At 46.0% G+C, this 20,060-nt stretch overlaps 2 protein-coding genes and 2 non-coding genes across 7 annotated transcripts; 1 reads left to right on the forward strand and 3 right to left on the reverse strand.

Annotated features, from left to right (window-relative positions):
* Positions 1-67: 67 nt before the first annotated feature.
* Positions 68-4,493, reverse strand: Rack1 (receptor for activated C kinase 1). Its single transcript, XM_042671418.1, has 8 exons — positions 4,255-4,493; positions 3,387-3,558; positions 2,648-2,795; positions 2,387-2,482; positions 1,681-1,791; positions 806-946; positions 400-510; positions 68-178 (listed from the first exon to the last, which is right to left on the reverse strand). The coding sequence occupies exons 1-8, from the start codon at positions 4,361-4,363 to the stop codon at positions 113-115; spliced, it is 954 nt and encodes a 317-aa protein (XP_042527352.1). The 5' UTR covers positions 4,364-4,493; the 3' UTR covers positions 68-112.
* LOC122101063 lies at positions 2,924-3,002 on the reverse strand. Its single transcript, XR_006146301.1, has one exon. It is a non-coding gene; the product is annotated as a small nucleolar RNA SNORD96 family (small nucleolar RNA).
* Positions 3,987-4,054, reverse strand: LOC122101064. The gene has a single exon (XR_006146302.1). It is a non-coding gene; the product is annotated as a small nucleolar RNA SNORD95 (small nucleolar RNA).
* A 933-nt stretch (positions 4,494-5,426) lies between the features above and the next one.
* Positions 5,427-14,396, forward strand: Mrpl22 (mitochondrial ribosomal protein L22). Of its 4 annotated transcripts, XM_042671419.1 has the most exons (7): positions 5,433-5,663; positions 5,742-5,790; positions 8,383-8,518; positions 9,389-9,454; positions 11,293-11,370; positions 11,905-11,974; positions 14,131-14,396. In XM_042671419.1, the coding sequence occupies exons 1-7, from the start codon at positions 5,645-5,647 to the stop codon at positions 14,340-14,342; spliced, it is 630 nt and encodes a 209-aa protein (XP_042527353.1). In that variant the 5' UTR covers positions 5,433-5,644; the 3' UTR covers positions 14,343-14,396. The 4 variants fall into 4 exon arrangements, with proteins under 4 accessions (XP_042527354.1, XP_042527353.1, XP_042527356.1 ...); XM_042671420.1 differs by lacking the exon at positions 9,389-9,454 and having other exon boundaries at positions 5,427-5,663; XM_042671422.1 differs by lacking the exon at positions 5,742-5,790 and having other exon boundaries at positions 5,581-5,663.
* Positions 14,397-20,060: the final 5,664 nt, after the last annotated feature.

The raw sequence follows: 20,060 nt of genomic DNA on the forward strand, positions 1-20,060 counted from the left end.
ATGAGTTCTTAACTGATAGCAAATGGTTTGGGGTCCTTCATTTTGCTTAGGAGATAAAAGACTGAAGCCAGTTTTAGAAAGCCAGTTTATTTTTAACACTCTGTCATAGTTTCTAGCGGGTGCCGATGGTCACCTGCCATACCCGCACCAGGTTGTCAGTATAACCAGCAAACAGAGTCTGTAAAGGAGAGACAATGGCAAAAGTTCAAGTCAGTCAAACTAGTACCAGGCAAGGTGCCTTAGGGCCCCTCTAACAGTGTAGGGGATTCTGACTCCCAGAAGAACGGCTGGTTAACTAAAGGTTAGCGATCGCTCCCCTCTAGAAACTAATCCCAAGTTACTGACCTGGCTGACCTTTGCGGCCTACCTGGCTTGAGTCCTGAGAACAGGTCCACTTACCTGGCCATCAGCCGACCAGGCCAATGAGGTGCACTGGGGTGGCTCTGCCTTGCTGCTGGTGCTGATAACTTCTTGTTTGAGTTCATCTACAATGATCTTGCCTTCTAAGTCCTGAGAATAGGTCAAAAACTACAATTAGCATTGCATTTCTATATTGCTAACCCTAGAGTGCTTCTTGCTAAAATGCCGTTATTAGCTCATTTTTGAGAGGATTTTGCTCTCTAGGAGACAAGTAACAAGAGACCAGAAGAGGAACGAGGCTGATGTTGAACAAGCACAGTCATCCCTTTTAGTAGGCAAATGTCCCACTGTCATTCTAACTACTGCCACAAGGGATCAATGACGGCCAACAGTGCTCTAGTGGTGTCCAGCCAGGTGCTCAGTCAGTAACATAGCCCATACATACCCAAATCTTGATGCTGGGGCCTGTGGCAGCGCAGAGCCAGTAGCGGTTGGGGCTGAAGCACAGGGCATTGATGATGTCCCCACCATCTAGTGTATAAAGGTGCTTGCCTTCATTGAGATCCCATAACATGGCCTGGCCGTCCTGAGCAGACAGGAGAGAGTGAAGTGAGGACAAGGTGATTTCTTCCACAAGTCCACCAATTATCTCCCCCCAATACACTGGGTTTCTTGGAAGCCAGTGACTAATATACTCACTTATTATCAAAGCTTTTATGTGCCGCACCCAACAAAAAAACATTAAGAAGTAGACCAGGTAAGTATGTGGCACTATACCTACTGGACCAGCTATCTGGCCAAAACAGCTGAATAAGTCAATTAGTAATCCTGAAGTCAACCACAGCATACCTCCCAAACCTTATATGCAAAAACCCCACAGGATTTTGGTTAGGAACCTGTGGCTTACATCTTACACATCCCTAGCTACTCAGGATGCTGAGATCAGAGAATTTGGTTCCAAGCCAGCCCTGGCAAACAAATCTGAAAACTCATTCCAAATAATCAGTGAAAAGCCAAGACGGAGGTGTGGCTCAAGTGGTAGAGCGCTAGAACTAAGCAAAAGGGCTGCATTCAATCCCCAGTACTGACATAAAATCACCGGACTAATTTTTTCTGTTGCTTTAAACCAAGTTTGCATAAGACACTGTGTACCTTGTAAAGCTTAGGTGATGAGAGTACTAGCTTGGTTAATACAGACTGTGTTCAATCTTCAGTACCACCAAACAAAACAAAATGATGCTTAGTTGTCCCAACAACTTGTCTTAAGCCAGACACTGTTCTTTCTACAGTTATTCCCCACTGAGATGCTTAGCCAAATACCTTGCCTCCTGAGGCACAGAGAGAACCATCCGGAGAGACAGTCACCGTGTTCAGATAGCCTGTGTGGCCAATGTGATTGGTCTTCAGCTTACAGTTAGCCAAATTCCATACCTATGAAGATAAGAGGACTATAGGTGAGAAACTCACCTCTGAACTGGGCAGGATTAGAGTCTTAAGTCTGCAATAATGAAGTTGCAACAGCTGTTATAAAAACTCCTGAGCTGGATGTGGCACATGTCTATTAAACCCCAGTATCCACAAGGCTAAGCAAAAGGATTAATTTGAGGCCAGCCTAAGCTAAGATAGCAAATTATCTGCTAATAACAAAGAACTTGGTCATCTAAGGTTAAATACAGGCACCAAAGACTGCAGTGGAGATGTGGCTCACACTTGAAAATCAAGCTACTCAGGAGGCTGAGATCGAGAACTGAAGTCAGCCTATGCTGGAAAGCTGGAGACTCTATAAACTCAAAACTAATCAGTAAAACAAAACTGGAATAAAACAGACGTTAAAATGCCATGAGATAATTACAAGGCACATCAATGAACTACTTTAGATCAAATGTCAAATGACTAGTACAGGGAAAATAGCAAGAAAAATGGTCAGCTGAAGTCTAATTATCCAGAGTTGGAGCCCTGACCATCTGAGGGGTGATGGAAACACTTTGGCAATCAGCCCTACCATACCCTTGCCTGGAGAGCTTACCTTCACCAGCTTGTCCCAGCCACAAGACACGATGATAGGGTTGCTGCTGTTGGGTGAAAACCGGACACAGGAAACCCACTCAGAGTGACTCTCATCCTACAAAGATATGAAAAGAAACAGTTCTGATCCTTCTTCCCAGGTCCCTGTTCCACCTGCAGTATTGAATTCAGAATGAACCCTACCTAACCTTAAGCCCCAACAGAATCGACCTAGAAACACCATGTAAAGTCAAAGTGAAAAGTGCCACTGCCATTAAGTTACCTGGACTGTGTATTTGCAGACACCCAGAGTATTCCATAACTTGATAGTTTTGTCTCGGGATCCAGAGACAATCTGCCGGTTGTCAGAGGAGAAGGCCACGCTCAGCACATCCTTGGTATGGCCTACGAATCGTCTTGTGGTGGTGCCCCTGAAAGGAAGAATTTGGTCACAATTATAGACTTCCTTCTCACCGCTTTTTGACCCTGTCCTTGCCCCAGGAGTCTACAACACACAACCCTGGGCCACAGGAAGCCTTTGGCTGATTATGTGCCAGAGAATCCACTCAGAATTGCAGGACATGTCCTCATTCCCTTCTGGGGTTTGGCTGACAATGTCTTCTGTCATCACCAGGATCCTCTATTATCTTTACTTGACCATACTGGAAAAAATACCCAACTACACCAATCCTTAAAGGTGGGTGTTACACACATCTGTCATCCCAGGAGGATGAGATTTGGGGCTGGCAATGGAAGCCAATCCAGGCGGGAAGTCCTTAAGATACAAATCTATTAACAAGCAAAAACCTGGGATGGAGGTGAAGTTCAAGACCCTAACTTCAAGCCACAGCACCAAAAACAATCTTCACTAGCTAAATGAACTAGGTTAAGCTGAAACTTTCTGTGGGTGGTCCCCACTTCACCTTCCATACAGGGCCCAGATTTCCCCAGGGAACTCCCCTCCCATGGCCTCTACCTCATTTCTGCCCAGCCTTTCCCTAAGCCCCAGAGTAGCTACTTGCGTTGTGAGATCCCACAGGCGTAGGGTTCCATCCCAGGAGCCTGAGAGGGCAAACTGGCCATCGGAGGAGATGACTACATCACTGACAAAGTGGGAGTGACCCCTCAGAGCACGCTGCGGGATGCCATAGTTGGTCTCATCCCTGGTCAGCTTCCACATGATGATGGTCTTGTCTGAAAGGGGAGATTAAAAAAATCCAAGTTATCTATTAATCCGAGACTCTTAACCGCATCGATCCAGCAAAAAGCAACAAGTGGAGCTTTAGCTCGTGTCATGAAGCTCCAGCCTGAGCTAGAAAGCTAAGGAAGTGTTCAATCCGTGGTAATAGCAAAAAAGAAAAAGCCCACAGCGACATAACCTGTGTGAAAGATTTCTTTATGGACTAAACAAGTAGATGCTCAAAAATGTGTCCCACTCCACAAATTTGACGATTTTGTGTTTAAGTACGAGTCTATATTTATTTCAAAGCGAAAAGGCGCCAGAAGCCTCTCAACGCCATCAGGTACAAGGGAGAGAGCTCGTGGTAGGAAGGGCCGGAGGTGTGCTTCACATGGCCCCTCCAGAGACCACCCGCTCCTTCCCCGGGCCCAGGACCAGGCGGTAGCTCAGAAACAGCCTCTGGATTTCAGCACCGGCACTCAGATGGCATGTTGGAGTCATCACCGCTCTGCCCGGTCTGCAGACCCCCGCCTAGCCTTAACCGCACCTCGGGAGGTGGCTGGGACGACTCAAGTCTCCCACGAAGTCTCCCTGTCCTCCTCCGGCTGGTGGGCCCGGACTAAGGCGCAGGCTCAGACCTGCCCGCTCCAATTCCTACCCAGGCAGAGGTAACTGGCAGTCCCTGCCTCCAGCCCGCACTCATCCCGTACCTCGAGAGGCCGACAGTATCATGTCGGGGAACTGCGGGGTGGTGGCGATCTGAGTCACCCAGCCATTGTGGCCCTTAAGGGTGCCACGGAGGGTCATCTGTTCAGTCATGACGGCGGCGGGCGCGGGGGTCGCCGCAGCGACGAGGATGGCACCGGATAGTTCCGAGAGACCGAGACCACAGCCGCTCCCTCCGCGGCTCTGCCGAGAAAAAGAGCGAGCAGCCCTCACCGGAACCGGAAATACTCTCCCGCCCGGGCAAGATGGCGGCCCCCATGACTCCTTACTCAAGATGGCGGCGCCATGTCAGTGAAAGGGGCCGGGCGAACATCGCGTATTCGGCCAGTCAGCCTAAGGCGGGAGCACCTCAAAACGTACCCTGAAGCTAGCACTTCTAGAAACATCATTCAAGCGATGCTTGGAGCGTGACGTAAGAGTGAGGCGAGGTGCAAGCAGCCACTCGTGCCCCCCCGGGCGGGGCGAGGCGAGCCGGAGCCCCGCCCCTTCCGCTCCTAGCCCCGCCCCTTCCTCCGGGCGCCGCGGCGAGGTTCCGCGCGGGGCTGCCGGCTTTCCCCTCGAGGCCGGGCGCTGGCCCGCGGCCCCAGAACGCTAGGGGGCGGGAGGAGCGCGAGCTAAGGCCAGTCTAAGCTGTACGTGTTGAGACCCCGCCTTCAGAACGAAACGAGAAAGATGTCCGCGCGGACTGCCAAGCAGAGGGCCAGGAGCGGGGGGGAGACGCGTCCTCCGGAGCCGTCCGGAAGGACTCGAGGCCGGGCGCGGCCCCGGCCCCCGGCGCTGCCGTCCGATCTCCCCGCCGAGCCTCGCCGGCGGGGCGTCGGGCGGGCTCCGAAAGGCCTGGGACGGACCAGCGGCCCCCGCCGCCGGCCGCGCCCCGAGGACGGCGCCCGCGGTCCCAGGACGCTTCGCCAGACGGCGGCGTTGGGGACCAAACTCGGGGCGCTGTGCTTGCGGGGCCGGCGCCGGGCCTCTGAGCCACCTCCCAGCCCCTCAGCTCCACTCTCCGTGTGCGCATGCGTTAAGCCGCCGCCCCACTTCCGGATGCCCGGCTTTAACCTAGCCCGGGCTTTGGCGAGCCCTTCTCTGTTCTCGCGGTATCTAGGGAGGGGGCGGGGTCCAGCGTAGGTCCCGCCTTCTCGGGCCGGAGCTACGGCGAACGCCGAGGCCCAGTCCGCGGCGCGCGTTCGTGCGCGCCCGGCGCTAGGTCCCGTCCTCCTCGCCTGAGGGAGCGAGCGGGCAGTCGGGCCGCGTCGGGTGTGCTCGAAACCCAGCCCCGAAGTCCCACAGCGAGGCGCGTAGTTCCGGGTTGAGACGGGTGGCGTCGCCTCCTCACCCGACCCCGTCCAGCGCGGCGCCTGGGGCCAGGAGAGGAAGATGGCGGCCTCCGTGCTAGGCGAGTTGGGCGAGGCTTTCCCCGGGGTGGAGGGGGGACGGGACGGGGGGTCTGAGGTCACCGGTGTGCGTGTTACAGGTGCTGCGTGGATACAGAACCTGAGGAGCCGAGGGATGCGGGCCTTGGGGTGAGTGCCCCCCCCCCCACTCCCGGGGCGAACCCGGCCGGGCTTCGGGGTCACAGGTCAACCAGACCCGCGTCTGCTTTGTCACGGTTTTCTCACCAGTGCATTGCAGGGCCTTGCAGGGGTCTCTGTTATGCAGCACACTGCCCAGGGCTGGAGTGTGTGTGTGTGTGTGTGTGTGTGTGTGTGATTATGCATCACACCGCCCAGGGCTGGAGTGTGTGTGTGTGTGTGATTATGCATCACACCGCCCAGGGCTGGCGTGTGTGTGTGTGTGTGTGTGTGTGTGATTATGCATCACACCGCCCAGGGCTGGAGTGTGTGTGTGTGTGATTATGCATCACACCGCCCAGGGCTGGCGTGTGTGTGTGTGTGTGTGTGTGTGTGTGTGTGTGTGTGATTATGCATCACACCGCCCAGGGCTGGCGTGTGTGTGTGTGTGTGTGTGTGTGTGTGTGTGTGTGTGATTATGCATCACACCGCCCAGGGCTGGAGTGTGTGTGTGTGTGATTATGCATCACACCGCCCAGGGCTGGCGTGTGTGTGTGTGTGTGTGTGTGTGTGTGTGTGATTATGCATCACACCCCCCAGGGCTGGAGTGTGTGTGTGTGTGTGTGTGATTATGCATCAGTGTGTGTGTGTGTGTGTGATTATATGTCACACTCCCCAGGTCTGGAGAGTGTGTGTGTGTGTGTGTGAGATTATGCATCACACTCCCAAGGGCTGGAGTGTGTGTGTGTGTGTGTGTGTGTGTGTGTGTGTGTTGGAGATGAGAGTCTTGCTATGTTGCCCAGGCTGGCATTGAACTTGCCATCCTCCCGCCAACTAGTGTCGGGATTACAGATTTGCCCCACCACACCCGCTTTGTACAGTCCTCTCTGACCCTTCTGAACGTGATTGGATTCTTACTGCCATACAGGTGCGAAAAACTTTTCTAGTTAACGCTGTGGTTTCGCAAGTGTGCTGGCAGGTTACGCATTGTCCACATCGTGGTTACCATCCTGCTTACAGATGTTGTCCACTTCTGATGTCTGAAGTAGTAGGCATTGCTATCCTCATTTTTTTTTTTCCAAATTGAAGCCCTCAAAATACAGCATGACTTGGTTCGAGGCCAGTTTCCTACTCTACCTTACAGAGCATTGGGTTAGCCGCCACAAGATGAATTCTTTCAGGGTTGGAGATACTGTTGGGTTAGGGCTGGCAAGGAACCTTCCCTCTTCTCTTCGTTCCTTGTCTACAGTTCATATTGGTATTTGGAGATTGATTATCTGGTACTCTCCCCACCCCCATACTGAGGTTTTAACTCTGGGCCTTGTACTTGCTCAGGTTGTGCTCTATCACTTGAGCCATGCCACCAACCTGACATTTTGTTGTTGTTTTTACTAGCTAACTGGAGTAGGAATTGCTCAGACTCTTTTTTTGCCTAGGTTGGCTGTAGCCAAAATCATCCAGTTCTCAGCCTTTGGAGTAGCTAGAAATACAAGCTTGAGCCATCAACCAGTGCCAGGCTTTACACGGTACTGGAATAAGACAAAGGGTGTTGGATTTAGTGTCAGGTCGCTTAGCATCTGTATTCTCACCTAAACGGTCATCTGAAGTCACCTCCAAAATCCTCTACTGTTTTCTGTACTTTAGTTATGTGTGTGTGTGTTTTGTTTTTTTTTGGGTCCGGTCGTGGGCCTGAACTCTGGGCCTGGGCACTGTCCCTCAGCTCTTCAGCTCAAGGCTAGCGCTCTAACACTTGAGCCACAGCGCCACTTCCGGCTTTTTTCTTTTTGCTTATGTGGTGCTGAGGAATCGAACCCAGGGCCTCATGCATGCAAGGCAAGCACTCTACCACTGAGCCATCTTCCAGCCCACTGTGTGATTTTTTTATATTGACCTCCAGTTGTTTTATGTATTTGTCAGGCTTATTCAGAGAAGTTGGGCAATGCTACCGGTTAGGCCAGGGATTCATTACTTTAAAGTCTTTATAGAACATAGCTGACTTACAGTAGAAAGGTTTAAAGGTCTATGTATTGCAAGAAAAGAACAGTGTATCTATATTAAAGTGTATAGTAGTAGAAAGTCATATGTTTGATTCCTTGAATTTTTTTTGGGGGGGAAGGGGCCGTACTGGGCTTGAACTCAGGGTGTCTTGCTAAACCAGGCATTGGTTCTACCACTGGAATCATACCTCCAGCCCTGAAAATCATATATTTGAACACTGGTTTAAGTCATTCTTTCCAGTTTGTCATGCTTCATTATCAAGAACTTACTAGCAAGCCTGTGGAGCCAAAACTAACATGTTTCAGACTGTTTAACTTAGTTTTAAAGTTAAGGCTTCTTACCAGGATGCTAAGTAAAGCTTAATATACACATTGACCTGCTAGGGCAAAGAATCTTGGGTTAATATCTATTTGCCACCAGACACACAGGAGCCATTCACTTTCCATTCTTAACTCCCAGTAAACTGGCTCTTCCTGGTATTTTGGATAAAGGTAGTCTCTGAATGAATACTTCAAGGCTATTCCTTCGTGATTCTCACATTGTTTCCATCAAAATGGAGCTAGTACATACACGGCAAACAGGTTTTCCATTTCTGCTATTCCACAGGCTAATGTCACCTCAGAGTGCAGGTCTGCAGTCATGTATCCACACAAGTGCTTCTCTTGGCATTTACCGGAAATGGGAGAAGAAGAATAAAATTGTTTACCCTCCACAGCTGCCTGGAGAGCCTCGGAGACCAGCAGTAGGTTTGTGGGTAGAACTGACCCTTAATTTTGGCAAGGGCTCGTATTTATTTATCTATTTAGCTTTTCTTTACTTTTTTGGGTTTTATTTTTTTTTAAGGGGGAAGGGTTACTGTTCTTCAGCTTTTCTGCTCAAGGCTGGAGCTCTTACCACCTGAGCCATACAGCTCCAGTCTCAATAGCTACAACTTTAAACAGAAGATAAAGTCTAATCAGCTTGTTTATTTGTTTATTTATTTTGGAGTTTGTCATGGGGCCTGAACTCTGAGCCTGTGTACTGTCCCTGAGTTTTCAACTCAAGGCACGCACTCTACTTCTTCAGCCACAGAGCCACTTCAGTTTTGTGGTGGTTTATTGGAGATATAGTATCTCATAGACTTTCCTGCCTGGGCTGGCTTTGAACCATGATCCTCAGATCTTATCCTCCTTAGTAGCTAGGATTACAGGCGTGAGGCACTGGCACCCAGCTCAGCTAATTGTTTTTAAGGTTCTTTCTTCTAAATCTTTTTACTATTCCTGTGGATAGAAATGTTGCACCTGTTGGCACAAATTAGCTGTTTCATGGTTTCTGTTTCTTCCTTAGTAAACTTATAGTAAGACTTAAAAATACAACGTCATTGAGGTTGGAGATGTGACTCAGATGGTAAAGTGCTATCCAATGAGCAAAAGCATCACGTAATGAGATTGAGTCCCAGTCTTGGATTAACAAACAAAACAAAAGCAATAAAAAACTCACAACTTTGTCAGGGAAAAAAAGTCTCCAAATATTTCATAGTGTTTTTATTTTATGTGGCAGCATTATTCATTAGGAATTTTGGCAAGTTACTAAAGTTGGCTTGCTTTTCTTTTCCCGTCCTTTTTGCTTTAAGGAAATCTACCACTGTCGAAGACAAATTAAATACAGCAAAGACAAGATGTGGTATCTGGCAAAATTGGTAAGGTAGAATGATTTATTATATAATTCTAAGAAAAATTATAAATTGTACCAGCATGTAATTATATATGTTCAAATAATTAGTGGATTATAAAAATATTATTTTCCAATACAAATATGATTTTGCTTTTTTTTTTTTTCCCAGTCCTGGTCTTGAACTCGGCCTATGCACTGTTCATGAGCTTCTTTAGCTCAAGGTTAATTTAGTGCTCTACCACTGAGTCACAGCGCCACTTCCAGCTTTTTCTGTGTATGTGTTACTGAGGAATGGAACCCAGAGCTTCATGCATACTAGGCAAGCACTCTACCACTAAGCCACTTTCCCAGCCCTCTCACTTTCTTTTTGCTCAAGCCTGGTGCTCTACCACTTGAGCCACAGCTCCACTTCTGGCTTTTTGGTCATTAATTGGAGATAAGAATCTCATGGACTTAACATCCTGGGCTGGCTTAAACCTAGCTCCTAATATTTTAGCCTCCTGGGTAGCTAGGATTAGAGGCATGAGCCACTGGCACCTGGCAAGAGATATTTAAGAGTAATCAGGAGTCTGGCTATACCCAGAAAATCTAGAAGGCTTATTTATCTGTCAAAGTTAATTCAACCTATTTTAGAGTTTTCTTTTTGTACCCTCCTTAGAAAGGGAAGTTAATAGATGAAGAGAGAGAAAAGCAGGAAACATAAATGCACTCCATGTATTTATTCTACAAGAAGAGGTGCTTTAAGTACTAGTGTACTTGCTGATAGCCTGTGATAGCTCTTAGTCATGTTTGTGCTCTTTAAATATTAGTGAAATTATTCTAGGTTTTATGTTTATTTTATTTTTTATTTTTTGTTGGTTGTGGGGCTTGAACTCTAGACCTGGGCACTGTCCCTGAGCTCAGCTCAAGGCAAGCACTCTATCACTTGAGCTACAGCTCTACTTCCAGTTTTCTGGTTGTTAATTGGAGATAAAAAGTTTCACAGACTTTCCTGCCTGGGCTGTCTTTGAACCACAATCCTCAAATCTTATCCTGAGTAGCTAGGATTATAGGTGTGAGCCACTGGCACCCGGCTAGGTTTTAAATGTCTGATTAAAAAATTACAATTATGGGGCTGGGAAGGTGGCTCAGTGGTAGAGAGCTTGCCTTGCATGCATGAAGCCCTGGGTTTGATTCCTCAGTACCACATAAGCCAAAAAAAAAAAAAAAAGCCGGAAGTGGCGCTGTAGCTCAAGTGGTAGAGCGCTCGCCTTGAGCTGGAGAGCTGAGGGACAGTGCCCAGGCCCAGAGTTCAGGCCCCACAACCAACTACACCCCCCCCAAAAAAATATTACTATTATTATTTATTTATTTCTAGTATTGATACTGGGGCTTGCCTGAGTGGCTTTCCCCTACTTTTTCATTCAAGCCTGCTACTCTGCCACTTGAGCCAGAGCTCCACTTCTGGCTTTTTGCTTGTTAATTGGAGATAAGAGTCTCATGGACATTTCTGTGTAGGCTGGCTTTAAGCCATGATTCTCAGATCTCAGCTTCCTGAATAACTAGGATTACAGGCTTGCTGCACAGATCCACAGCAAAATAATATTCTCTTACCTTACATTAGTTAATACTGGGGAGGATTTCACAGTTACATTTCCACATGTTCTAATCAGTCTTACCCTACCTATTAGTAACCCCAAATGTTTGCTTTTTAACTTGAATAAGATGGTATCTCTTGTGAAACTTGGGTGTTTTTTGCTTGGGTTTAATTCATTGATCAGACCTTAGATTGTGGAAGAGCTTTACTTTTTGTTGGCGAAGGAACGTTTTATTTGTAGATGAGTTTGTTTATTGACTCTTTTGTCTGTCAACCTTTAATTCTAGATACGAGGAATGTCTATTGACCAGGCTCTGGCTCAGTTGGAATTCAGTGATAAAAAAGGCGCCCAAATAATTAAAGAGGTAATAAGCTTGTAAGATGTGGGGGTTGAGGGAGACAGGCATATACAGCTACCTTGCAAGTGTTAATAAGCTCAGTCTGAATCGTGAATTCTATATTTTTTGGTGGTAATGTACACTGTGCCTTAACCATTGTTATTTGAGAAGGAAGTTCATGGAATACTCTTCTTCAGAACTTTTATCATTTGACAATCACTTTAAAAAGTGGTTACAAGATGGTCTCATGCCTGTAATCCTAACTATTCCGGAGGCTGATATCTGAGGAGAGGGTCTCAGTTTGAAGCCAGGCTGAACAGGAAATTTCATGAGACTCTTACCTCCATTAACGTAAAAAAAAATCAGAAGTGGAGCTGTGGCTTAAGGAGTAGAATGCTAACCTTGAGCAAAAGAAGCTCAGGGGCAGTGCCCAGGCCCTGAGTTCAAGGCCCAAGACTGGCCAAAAGAAAAAAAAAAAATATTACAGAGATCACAAGAGATGAGCTATTTAATTCTGTTCTTGTTCAGCAGTGGAGAATGTCATTCTTTTCCTTGTTTAAGGTTCTCTTAGAAGCACAAGATATGGCAGTGAGAGACCACAATGTGGAATTCAGATCCAATTTATATATCGGTAAGATTTTTAATTACTGGGAAATGTTTCTGTGGCCACACCATGTTCTTTTTATGCAGCAATAGTCTTTGACATCTAACTACTGAGCTTGTCAGTGAAAATTGCTGGCCAATGGCTTAGTATTTTGGCTTTGAGCATATCAATGGTGATTTGTTTGATGAGTAATAATGATTGTGATCGTTTATTTTAATTGTGCCTTTTCTGTAATGAAACTGAGATAGAAATAAAGGAAATGTCTTGCCAATAATTATTATAGAAATGGATTCCAACAATGGTACATAGAGTAATCTTTTTTTCTTTTGGTCGGTCATGAGGCTTGAACTCTGGGCCTGGGTGCTGTCCTTTAGCTCTTCAGCTCAAGATGAGCACTCTACCACTTGAGCTACAGCACTACTTCTTATTTTCTAAGTGGTTTATTGCAGATAAGAGTCTCATGGCCTTTCCTGGCCTTTCCTGCCCACGCTGGCTTTGAACCCCAATCTTCAGATCTCCTCCTCTTGAATAGCTAGGATTACAGGCGTGAGCCACCGATGCCTGGCTCTTTTTTTTTTTTTTTTGGCCAGTGTTGGGGCTTAACCTCAGGGCCTGGGTTCTGTCCCTGAGCTTCTTTTTGCTCAAGGATCTACCACTGCCCTGGCTGGCTTTGAACTAGGATCTTTAGATCTCAGCCTCCTGAGTAGCTAAAATTACAGGCATGAGCCACTGGTCCCCATGTAGAGTAATCTTTTAGTCATAGTAACACTATGATTTAAAAGGTCGTAGATAAAAATAAGTTATTTCCTTTCTTAATAAAACTACTGGGGAAAAAGAAAAAAGAAAACTACAAGAAAATAAAACAAATAGTTAACTGGCAGAGGTAAATAAAGGTCTCATATTGACTTAAACTGTATTTATAATATGCCGAGTCGGGTACTTAATCCTTCCAATGACCAGTATGGAAGATAAATTACTGTGGGAGTGAAGGGCTTTGAAAGGCTCCCCTGACTGGGATGGGTGTATGGTTAAGACTTACCTGCATCTGTGCGTCTGCTCTGGCGCATGCGTCTCCATCAGGCTAAATGCATGACGAGAGCACTTGTGAAGCCTGATGTGCTGTCTGAATCTGGGCACATGTACGGCATGGCTTCACAGTCATTTCCTAGGGGGAGACCAGCCTTCAACCCCTACCACCTCAGCACCACAGTCACTGGAGCAGTGGTTGTGATTTCTTTCCTCTCACTTCAGCATCTGCTCCTAATCACAGTGTTGTAATCAAAGATGTCAGAAGAGAAGTTTCTCAAACGCACATAGGAGAACTACCTGAAGATATTTTTTTTTTGGGGTCCGGTCGTGGGGCCTGAACTCTAGGCCTGGGCACTGTCCCTCAGCTCTTCAGCTCAAGGCGAGTGCTCTACCACTTGAGCCACAGCACCACTTCCGGCCTTTTTTTTTTCCTGCTTATGTGGTGCTGAGGAATCGAACCCAGGACCTCACGTATGCAAGGCAAGCGCTCTACCACTGAGCCACCTTTCCAGCCCCCCTCTAAACCTTTTCAAAACATGTCTTGAAATTCTTTTTCAGTATAGTTAAGGTAGTTACAGAGCTTAATCCTGTCTTTCCAAGTGAAGGAACAAAGAGTCTAGGGTTGCTGTTAAGCAAAAATTCCCCTAATCAATCCTACATTATTAACTCCTTGTGAATTAAGAGATCTCCTGATGCACTTTTCAGGTAAAAAATCTGTACCCACTCAAACTCGGTTTTGTCTAAGAATAACATTTCATACATAGGGCTAATAAGTTTGCATAGCAGGTTTTTTTGTGTGCTGGTCCTGGGGCTTGAAGTCAGAGCCTGGGTGCTAACTCTTAACGTTTTTCATTCAAGGCTGATGCTCTACCACATAAGCCACAACTCCACTTCTGCCCACGCTGGCTTTGAACTGAGATTCTCAAATTATCAGCCTCCCAAGTAGCTGGAATTATAGGCATGAGCCTTGGGTGCCTGGTTGGAGTTCATAAATAAGTCCTGATTTCATTCAGCCCTTAGGGTGACCATGTCTGTGAACTTTCCATTACTGTAACCAATATTCAAAGCACCTCAGCTTAGAGACGTAAAGGTTTATGGGGCCTTGCAGCTTTGGAGGTTTTGGCTGATAGTTAATTCTCTTCTTCCCTGCACAGCTGCGTCCAACTCAGGGAGAGGCCAGTGCCTGAAACGCATTCGCTACCACGGCAGAGGTCGCTGTGGCATCATGGAGAAGGTGTACTGCCATTACTTTGTGAAGCTGGTGGAAGGGCCCCCACCTCCACGCGAGGCCCCCAAGACAGCCCTGGCCCACGCCCAGGAGTACATCCAGCAGCTTCGAAACCGTACCATCATTCACGCTCTGTGACAGGCTCAGACTGGCAGTGTAGATATCTTTAAAAATAAAAGTTAAAGACAAATACTTTTGATGGTTTGTCATTGAATTTTTGGCTTGCAATATGTAACTGAGTTTGATGTGAGTACTGTATAAGGCTTGTCTATCTGCAGCCCCTGGCAAGTGTGTGTGTGTGTGTGTGTGTATGTGTGTGTGTGTGTGTGTGTGTGTGAGAGAGAGAGAGAGAGAGAAGCTTTAGACACTGGAACAAGCTAGCATGCAGCAGGCATTTGTAATATGTTTTGAAGGGAATGTGAACTTTCTCACTGGTGTCCTAACCATGGTAGCTCTGGTACAGGCCTTGAACGCTGTAGGATAGATAAGAAGCTTGTCCTAATTTCACTGTTCTCTTGGGACCAGGGGAGCTGTGGTGGAGGGGAGCATGGCTTCGTGGTGTTTTCAGTGTAAGAATTTCAAGGCATTTGGCTGATTTTCCTTTGACTATTGACATAGACTACTGTGTGAGGGTTCTTGTTTTTCTTTGTTGTTTTAGCAGCAGCTTGAAATCAGGAGTTACTAAATATCCTAATCTAAAATTCTAAAAATGCTTTAACTTTGAAAGCTTTCTTCTAGTGAAGTAAAGCCTGTCTTTATGTCTTTGAAAGCTTTCTTCTAGTGAAGTAAAGCCTGTCTTATGTCTTTCCCATCTTCAGTTATTTATATATCTTCTTTTTTTTTGGCCAGTCCTGAGGCTTGAACTCTGGCCCTGGGCATTTTCCCTGAGCTTCTTTTGCTCAAGGCTAGTACTCTACAACTTAAGCCATGCCACTTGTGTTTTTTTCTGTTTATATGGTACTGAGGAATCAAACCTAGGGCTTCATGCATGCTAGGCAAGCATTCTACCATGAAGCCACCATTCCCAGCCTTATAGATCTTCGTTAGGATTGGTTTAAATTTTAAGGTAAATTCAATTACGGATAGAGAACTTAAACCAACCTCCGAGCTGCATTCTAAAATAGGGCAGTAGGTGGTGCTGTACACCTCATTAAGAAAATTTTGAGTCTCCAGTGTTCAACACTACCTGATAACTATTGATGCACTTTTTCATTGACAAGAAGCACTTAGTCCCCAGTCCTAGTCTGATGTGTTTTAAAGTGTTGTATACCAAGGAAGAATCTGGGGTCCTTCTTTACTAAAGCAGACTGGGCCCTATTTCAGTGCTTAGGGGCCTTGGGAAGGCTAATTCCAGAGATCTGTGTGATACACAGGCTCTTCCAGGTGCTCTATAGCAGAGGATGCACTCCTAGATGGTTTGTGAAGGAGAATGAAGGGTGGGTTTTGAGGGGAATGTGTTAATTTGTCATTAGACAGATCTGCTACTTACAGGATCCTCATTACTTGCCATGCTAGTTATTTTATGGAATTCTTCACAAGAATTAAGTGTTGTTTTTCCACGTTACAGAGGAAGAAACGGAGGTGTACAAAATTCTAGTAACATCACAGAGCCGCATAGCATGAAAGTAGTGGCACTATGATATAACTGGTTCTGAATTTCTAATTGAGGTTCTTTGTGTGCCTTCAATTCCATTTTTTGTGGGTTAAAAGGCTTCAGGAAGGAATAAGCCAGACTTTAGGATAGGTTCCTTTTGGAATCAGGGAAATAACTCTGGAAGGGTAAAAGGGAACCTTGGTTCTAATCCTTCCATGCTCCTTAAGAGAGAAGTCTCTGAAAGGTCCCTTTCCCTTGCTGGCATTTCATTTCACTTGGCGAACAAAGTTCAGTGTTCTTTGAAGTCAGCTTTTGGGATCACTGGGAGAGCCAGGTGTGGTGGCATACACCTATAATACCAGCATTTGGAAAACAGATCGGGAGATGGAGAACTTGGGCAGCATGGTGATACCTACTCTCAAAAAGAAAAGAGGAATTAAAGAAATATGTTTAAGAAATGCACATTTCTGAATCCTGCTCTCAGACGAAGTAAACAAAAATATCTGGGGTGGGGAGACAGCCTGTCTTCCTTCCTTCCCAACTGCCGCAGTGATTGGCGTGTTGGAGGATTCACTGGACTAGACGATCTCAGCTCTCCTTCAGCACAGAGGCTTCCTGACTCTCGGCAGCAAGAGTTTCGATGTCGCTGGTTGTTGAAATAAGCCAGGAGATGGCACGAACATCCTAACTGCATTTCATAAGTGAAGATACTGATGCATTCAGGCTCTGGAGACTTTTGAAAGCAGGTAAGGAAAAAAAGAAAAACGGACCTTGAACTTTTTTGTTTTCCGTTTTTCCTTTTGGTGCTACAGATGGAACCCAGGACCTTGTGAATGCAGAGCATGTCAGTTGCGCTGTCCCCAAGTGACACCTCCAACTCCTGATCCTGGATTCCAATGAAGACCAGTTGCGTATGAGCTGCGTTAGAAGAAGGAATGATTGATTTGGCTCACAGCTTCATAGGTTTCAGTTCATGATGGCATAGAAGGCCACATCATGGGCCGGAAGCGAAATAGAATGGTAACAGGAAGAGACGAGGGCAAGATTACACCCTTAAGGACACACCTCCTGTGGCCTTCCTCCAACCAGGCCCTACTTCCTATATGTCCACCACTTACCACTTGGCTATTCAAAGTTTGACTCCATCAGTGCATGGAACCATTCATTTATAGTTCAGAACCCTAAGAATGCAGTTATCCCCTAAAATGGCCTCATAAACACACACCCAGACAGGTGTGCTGTGCTAATCTATGTGGTTTATTGGTCCAGTCAAGTTAGTGGTTGAGATTAACCATCACAGTTAAGTCTTCCTTTGGAACTCCTGAGGTGTTGTAAAGTGTAATAATTACTTGTATTGTTTTAAGCACTTTATGTATAGTATCGTATTTAATGAATCTTCCCTACAGTAATGGTGGTATAGAGAACATCTGGTTAGTTTTTATGGTTGAATGCACTTCTTTTTTTTTTTGGTCGGTGGTGGGCCTTGAACTCTGGGCCTGAGTGCTGTCCCTCAGCGCTTTAGCTCAAGTCTAGTGCTCTACCACTTGAGCTACAGCGCCACTTCCGGTTTTCTGGTGGTTTATTGGAGATAAGAGTTTCACGGACTTGGGGCTGGGAAGGTGGCTCAGTGGTAGAGCGCTTGCCTTGCATGCATGAGGCCCTGGGTTCGATTCCTCAGCACCACATAAGCAGAAAGAAAAAAGCCAGAAGTGGCGCTGTGGCTAAAGTGGTAGAGTGCTAGTCTTGAGCTGAAGAGCTGAGGGTAGCCCCCAGGCCCAGAGTTCAGGTCCCACGACCAGACCAAAAAACAAAACAAACCTCCAAACAACAACAACAACAAAAAAGAGTTTCATAGACTTTCCTGCCTGGGCTGGCTTTGAACTGCGATCCTCAGATCTCAGCCTCCTGAGTAGCTAGGATTACAGGCGTGAGCCACTGGTGCCTGACCTCTGCCTTGATATTAACACAGCCCAGTACTGATACCTCTTGCCTGTAATCCTAGGAACTGAGGAGGCTGAAACCTGGGGCTGGAGGTTTGAAGCCAGCCCAGGCAGCTATATCCTAGATATTCATTTCCCATTAACCAGAAAAAAGTCAGAAGTAAAGTATGGTTCAAGTGATAGAACACCAGCCTTAAGTGAAAAAAATGAAGCTTGATTTCAAGCCTGATTTCAAGCTCCAGTACCTACACCAAAATAATAATAATAATAATACTGCCCAGTGGAAAGGGACAGTAAATGAATCAAGAAAGTGTTAATTGTGTTTCCAGTTACAAACTCAGAGGGACTGGAGACTGGAGGCAGGTATCACAGGGTCCTGAAAAATAATGACTGTTTTTTTTTTGTTTGTCTTGTTTTATTTCCTTAAAGAGACACAATGAGAGGAAAAGGTAAAAATAGGATTTTTTAAGGATCAATAAGTTGTTATACCACTTGAGAGGAATTTTTTTAATGATATAAACATGAAGGACCTCTTCTTTCCTCCTGAAGATCTTGGTGGGCAGGCCGGGCATTGGTGGCTCACACCTGTAATCCTAACTACTCAGGAGGGTGACATCTGAGGATCAAGGTTCAAAGCTAGCCCGGGCAGACAGTTTAGCAGCAAAAAGTCAGAAATGGAGGTTTAGCTCAAGAGTCAAGGTGCAAGCCTTGAGTAAAAAAGCTAAGGGAAAATGGGAAGGGCCTGAGTTCAAGCCCCAGTCCTGGCACAAAAAAGGTCTGTGTCTTCTGTGGGGTGCAGTGAACGGTATGTTGTATTTCTGGAGCTGAGATTCAGCAAACTTTATACAAGGGTCAGCAGCTAAGACCCAAGGGGGAAAAACGTGTGAAATATACCAAGAACATTGCAACCCCCCCCCCAAAAAAAAAAAAAACCCAGATATGTTTCCTGGCAAGTGATAAAGAGTAATTCGATGTTTTCCACGTATTTCTTCTCTACAAAGCAGTGGTAATAACAATTAGAGTTGAATAAGATGGGCTCCATCACACTGAAGATAGTTAAAACAGGACATAGTTGTGAAGTAGGTGAACATCTAAGCAAATTTTAAAGCCATAGAAAGTGGCACAGGTGACATTACCACTTCTAGAAATGGACCCCACGCCTCTGTCCTAGGTTATACTTATCCAGGATCTGATTTCTAGTTGAGAGAGGATCTGGTCTTCTTAAACTAGCCTACTGTGAGTTTTTAAATGCCTCATTTAGAATATATCTGCTATGATATTACAATACTTTGAACGAGAGAGGAAATATTGGTAGGTGAATTATACTTCATACTTAAATGATTTTTTTCCCCATTAGAGACTTGAATGAATCATTGTGTTCGCTTATGGGAGAAGGAGGTTCATAAAAATTTCACATCGGAAAGCCAGGGATGGTAATCCTGTTATCCAACAAAGTGGAATTTAAGAAAAAAGATTTACTGTTAATGAACTTGAAAGAGTTGCTTAATGTACACATGGATGAATACATTCTGGAGTCAATTTGAGCGATCTTATAAACCTCCTGAAGATCACCCCGATGTTTAATATTGAAGTCTATTCTTGCTGCTTTTGTTCACTGTCTCTTTGCAGTGTGACTCTGCAGGTCCCCAAGCTACATGGGAGGATCACGGGGCCTAGCTAGTCTGCAGGAAAATTCATGAAACTATCTTCATGGAAGGAACCGCCTAATGAAGCGGCCCTCGCCTGTGATCTCAGCGCCCACTGGGAAGTCTCAAAGAAGGTAGATTCCAGCTCAGGCATTTACTCAGACAGGACAGGAAACCCTATGGTAAAAATAACCCCTGAGAAGCAGGGCTGGATGTGTGGCTCAATGATATCTCATCAGCCTAGCAAGAGGTGTGTGTATATGGGTGGTCTTTGAATCTACAGAATGTATTCAAAAGTGCCTGTTGCTAGCTCCCAGTGTAGGCCTTAGAGAGCTTGCTTGCTTGCTTTCTCTTTTCCTGGACCCCTGCCTCTGCTGTGTAAATATGCTAGAGGATAACAGGCCCCATGGGAGAGAGCTTTGGGCCCCTAGTTGACAGCTAGCTGAACCCTCCATGTGAATATTTCTAAGTCCGCATCCTACGGAAAATACCTATCCTTTCCCAATAGCTGTTAAGATTTAATAAGGTTCATTCTAAGCTTATCACAAAGAAAGTCTTCAATGAATTCTTCCAAGTAGGAATTTAGATTAACTTAAATGACTACTTCCTCAAACTGGAAATGTGTTCTTCTTCTTTTTTTTTTTTCTTTTGGTAAAGTTTAAACAGATTTCAAATT

This window comes from Dipodomys spectabilis, unplaced genomic scaffold, assembly GCF_019054845.1.
Source record: "Dipodomys spectabilis isolate Male_0828 unplaced genomic scaffold, ASM1905484v1 ptg000621l, whole genome shotgun sequence".
Taxonomy (NCBI): Eukaryota; Metazoa; Chordata; class Mammalia; order Rodentia; family Heteromyidae; genus Dipodomys; species Dipodomys spectabilis.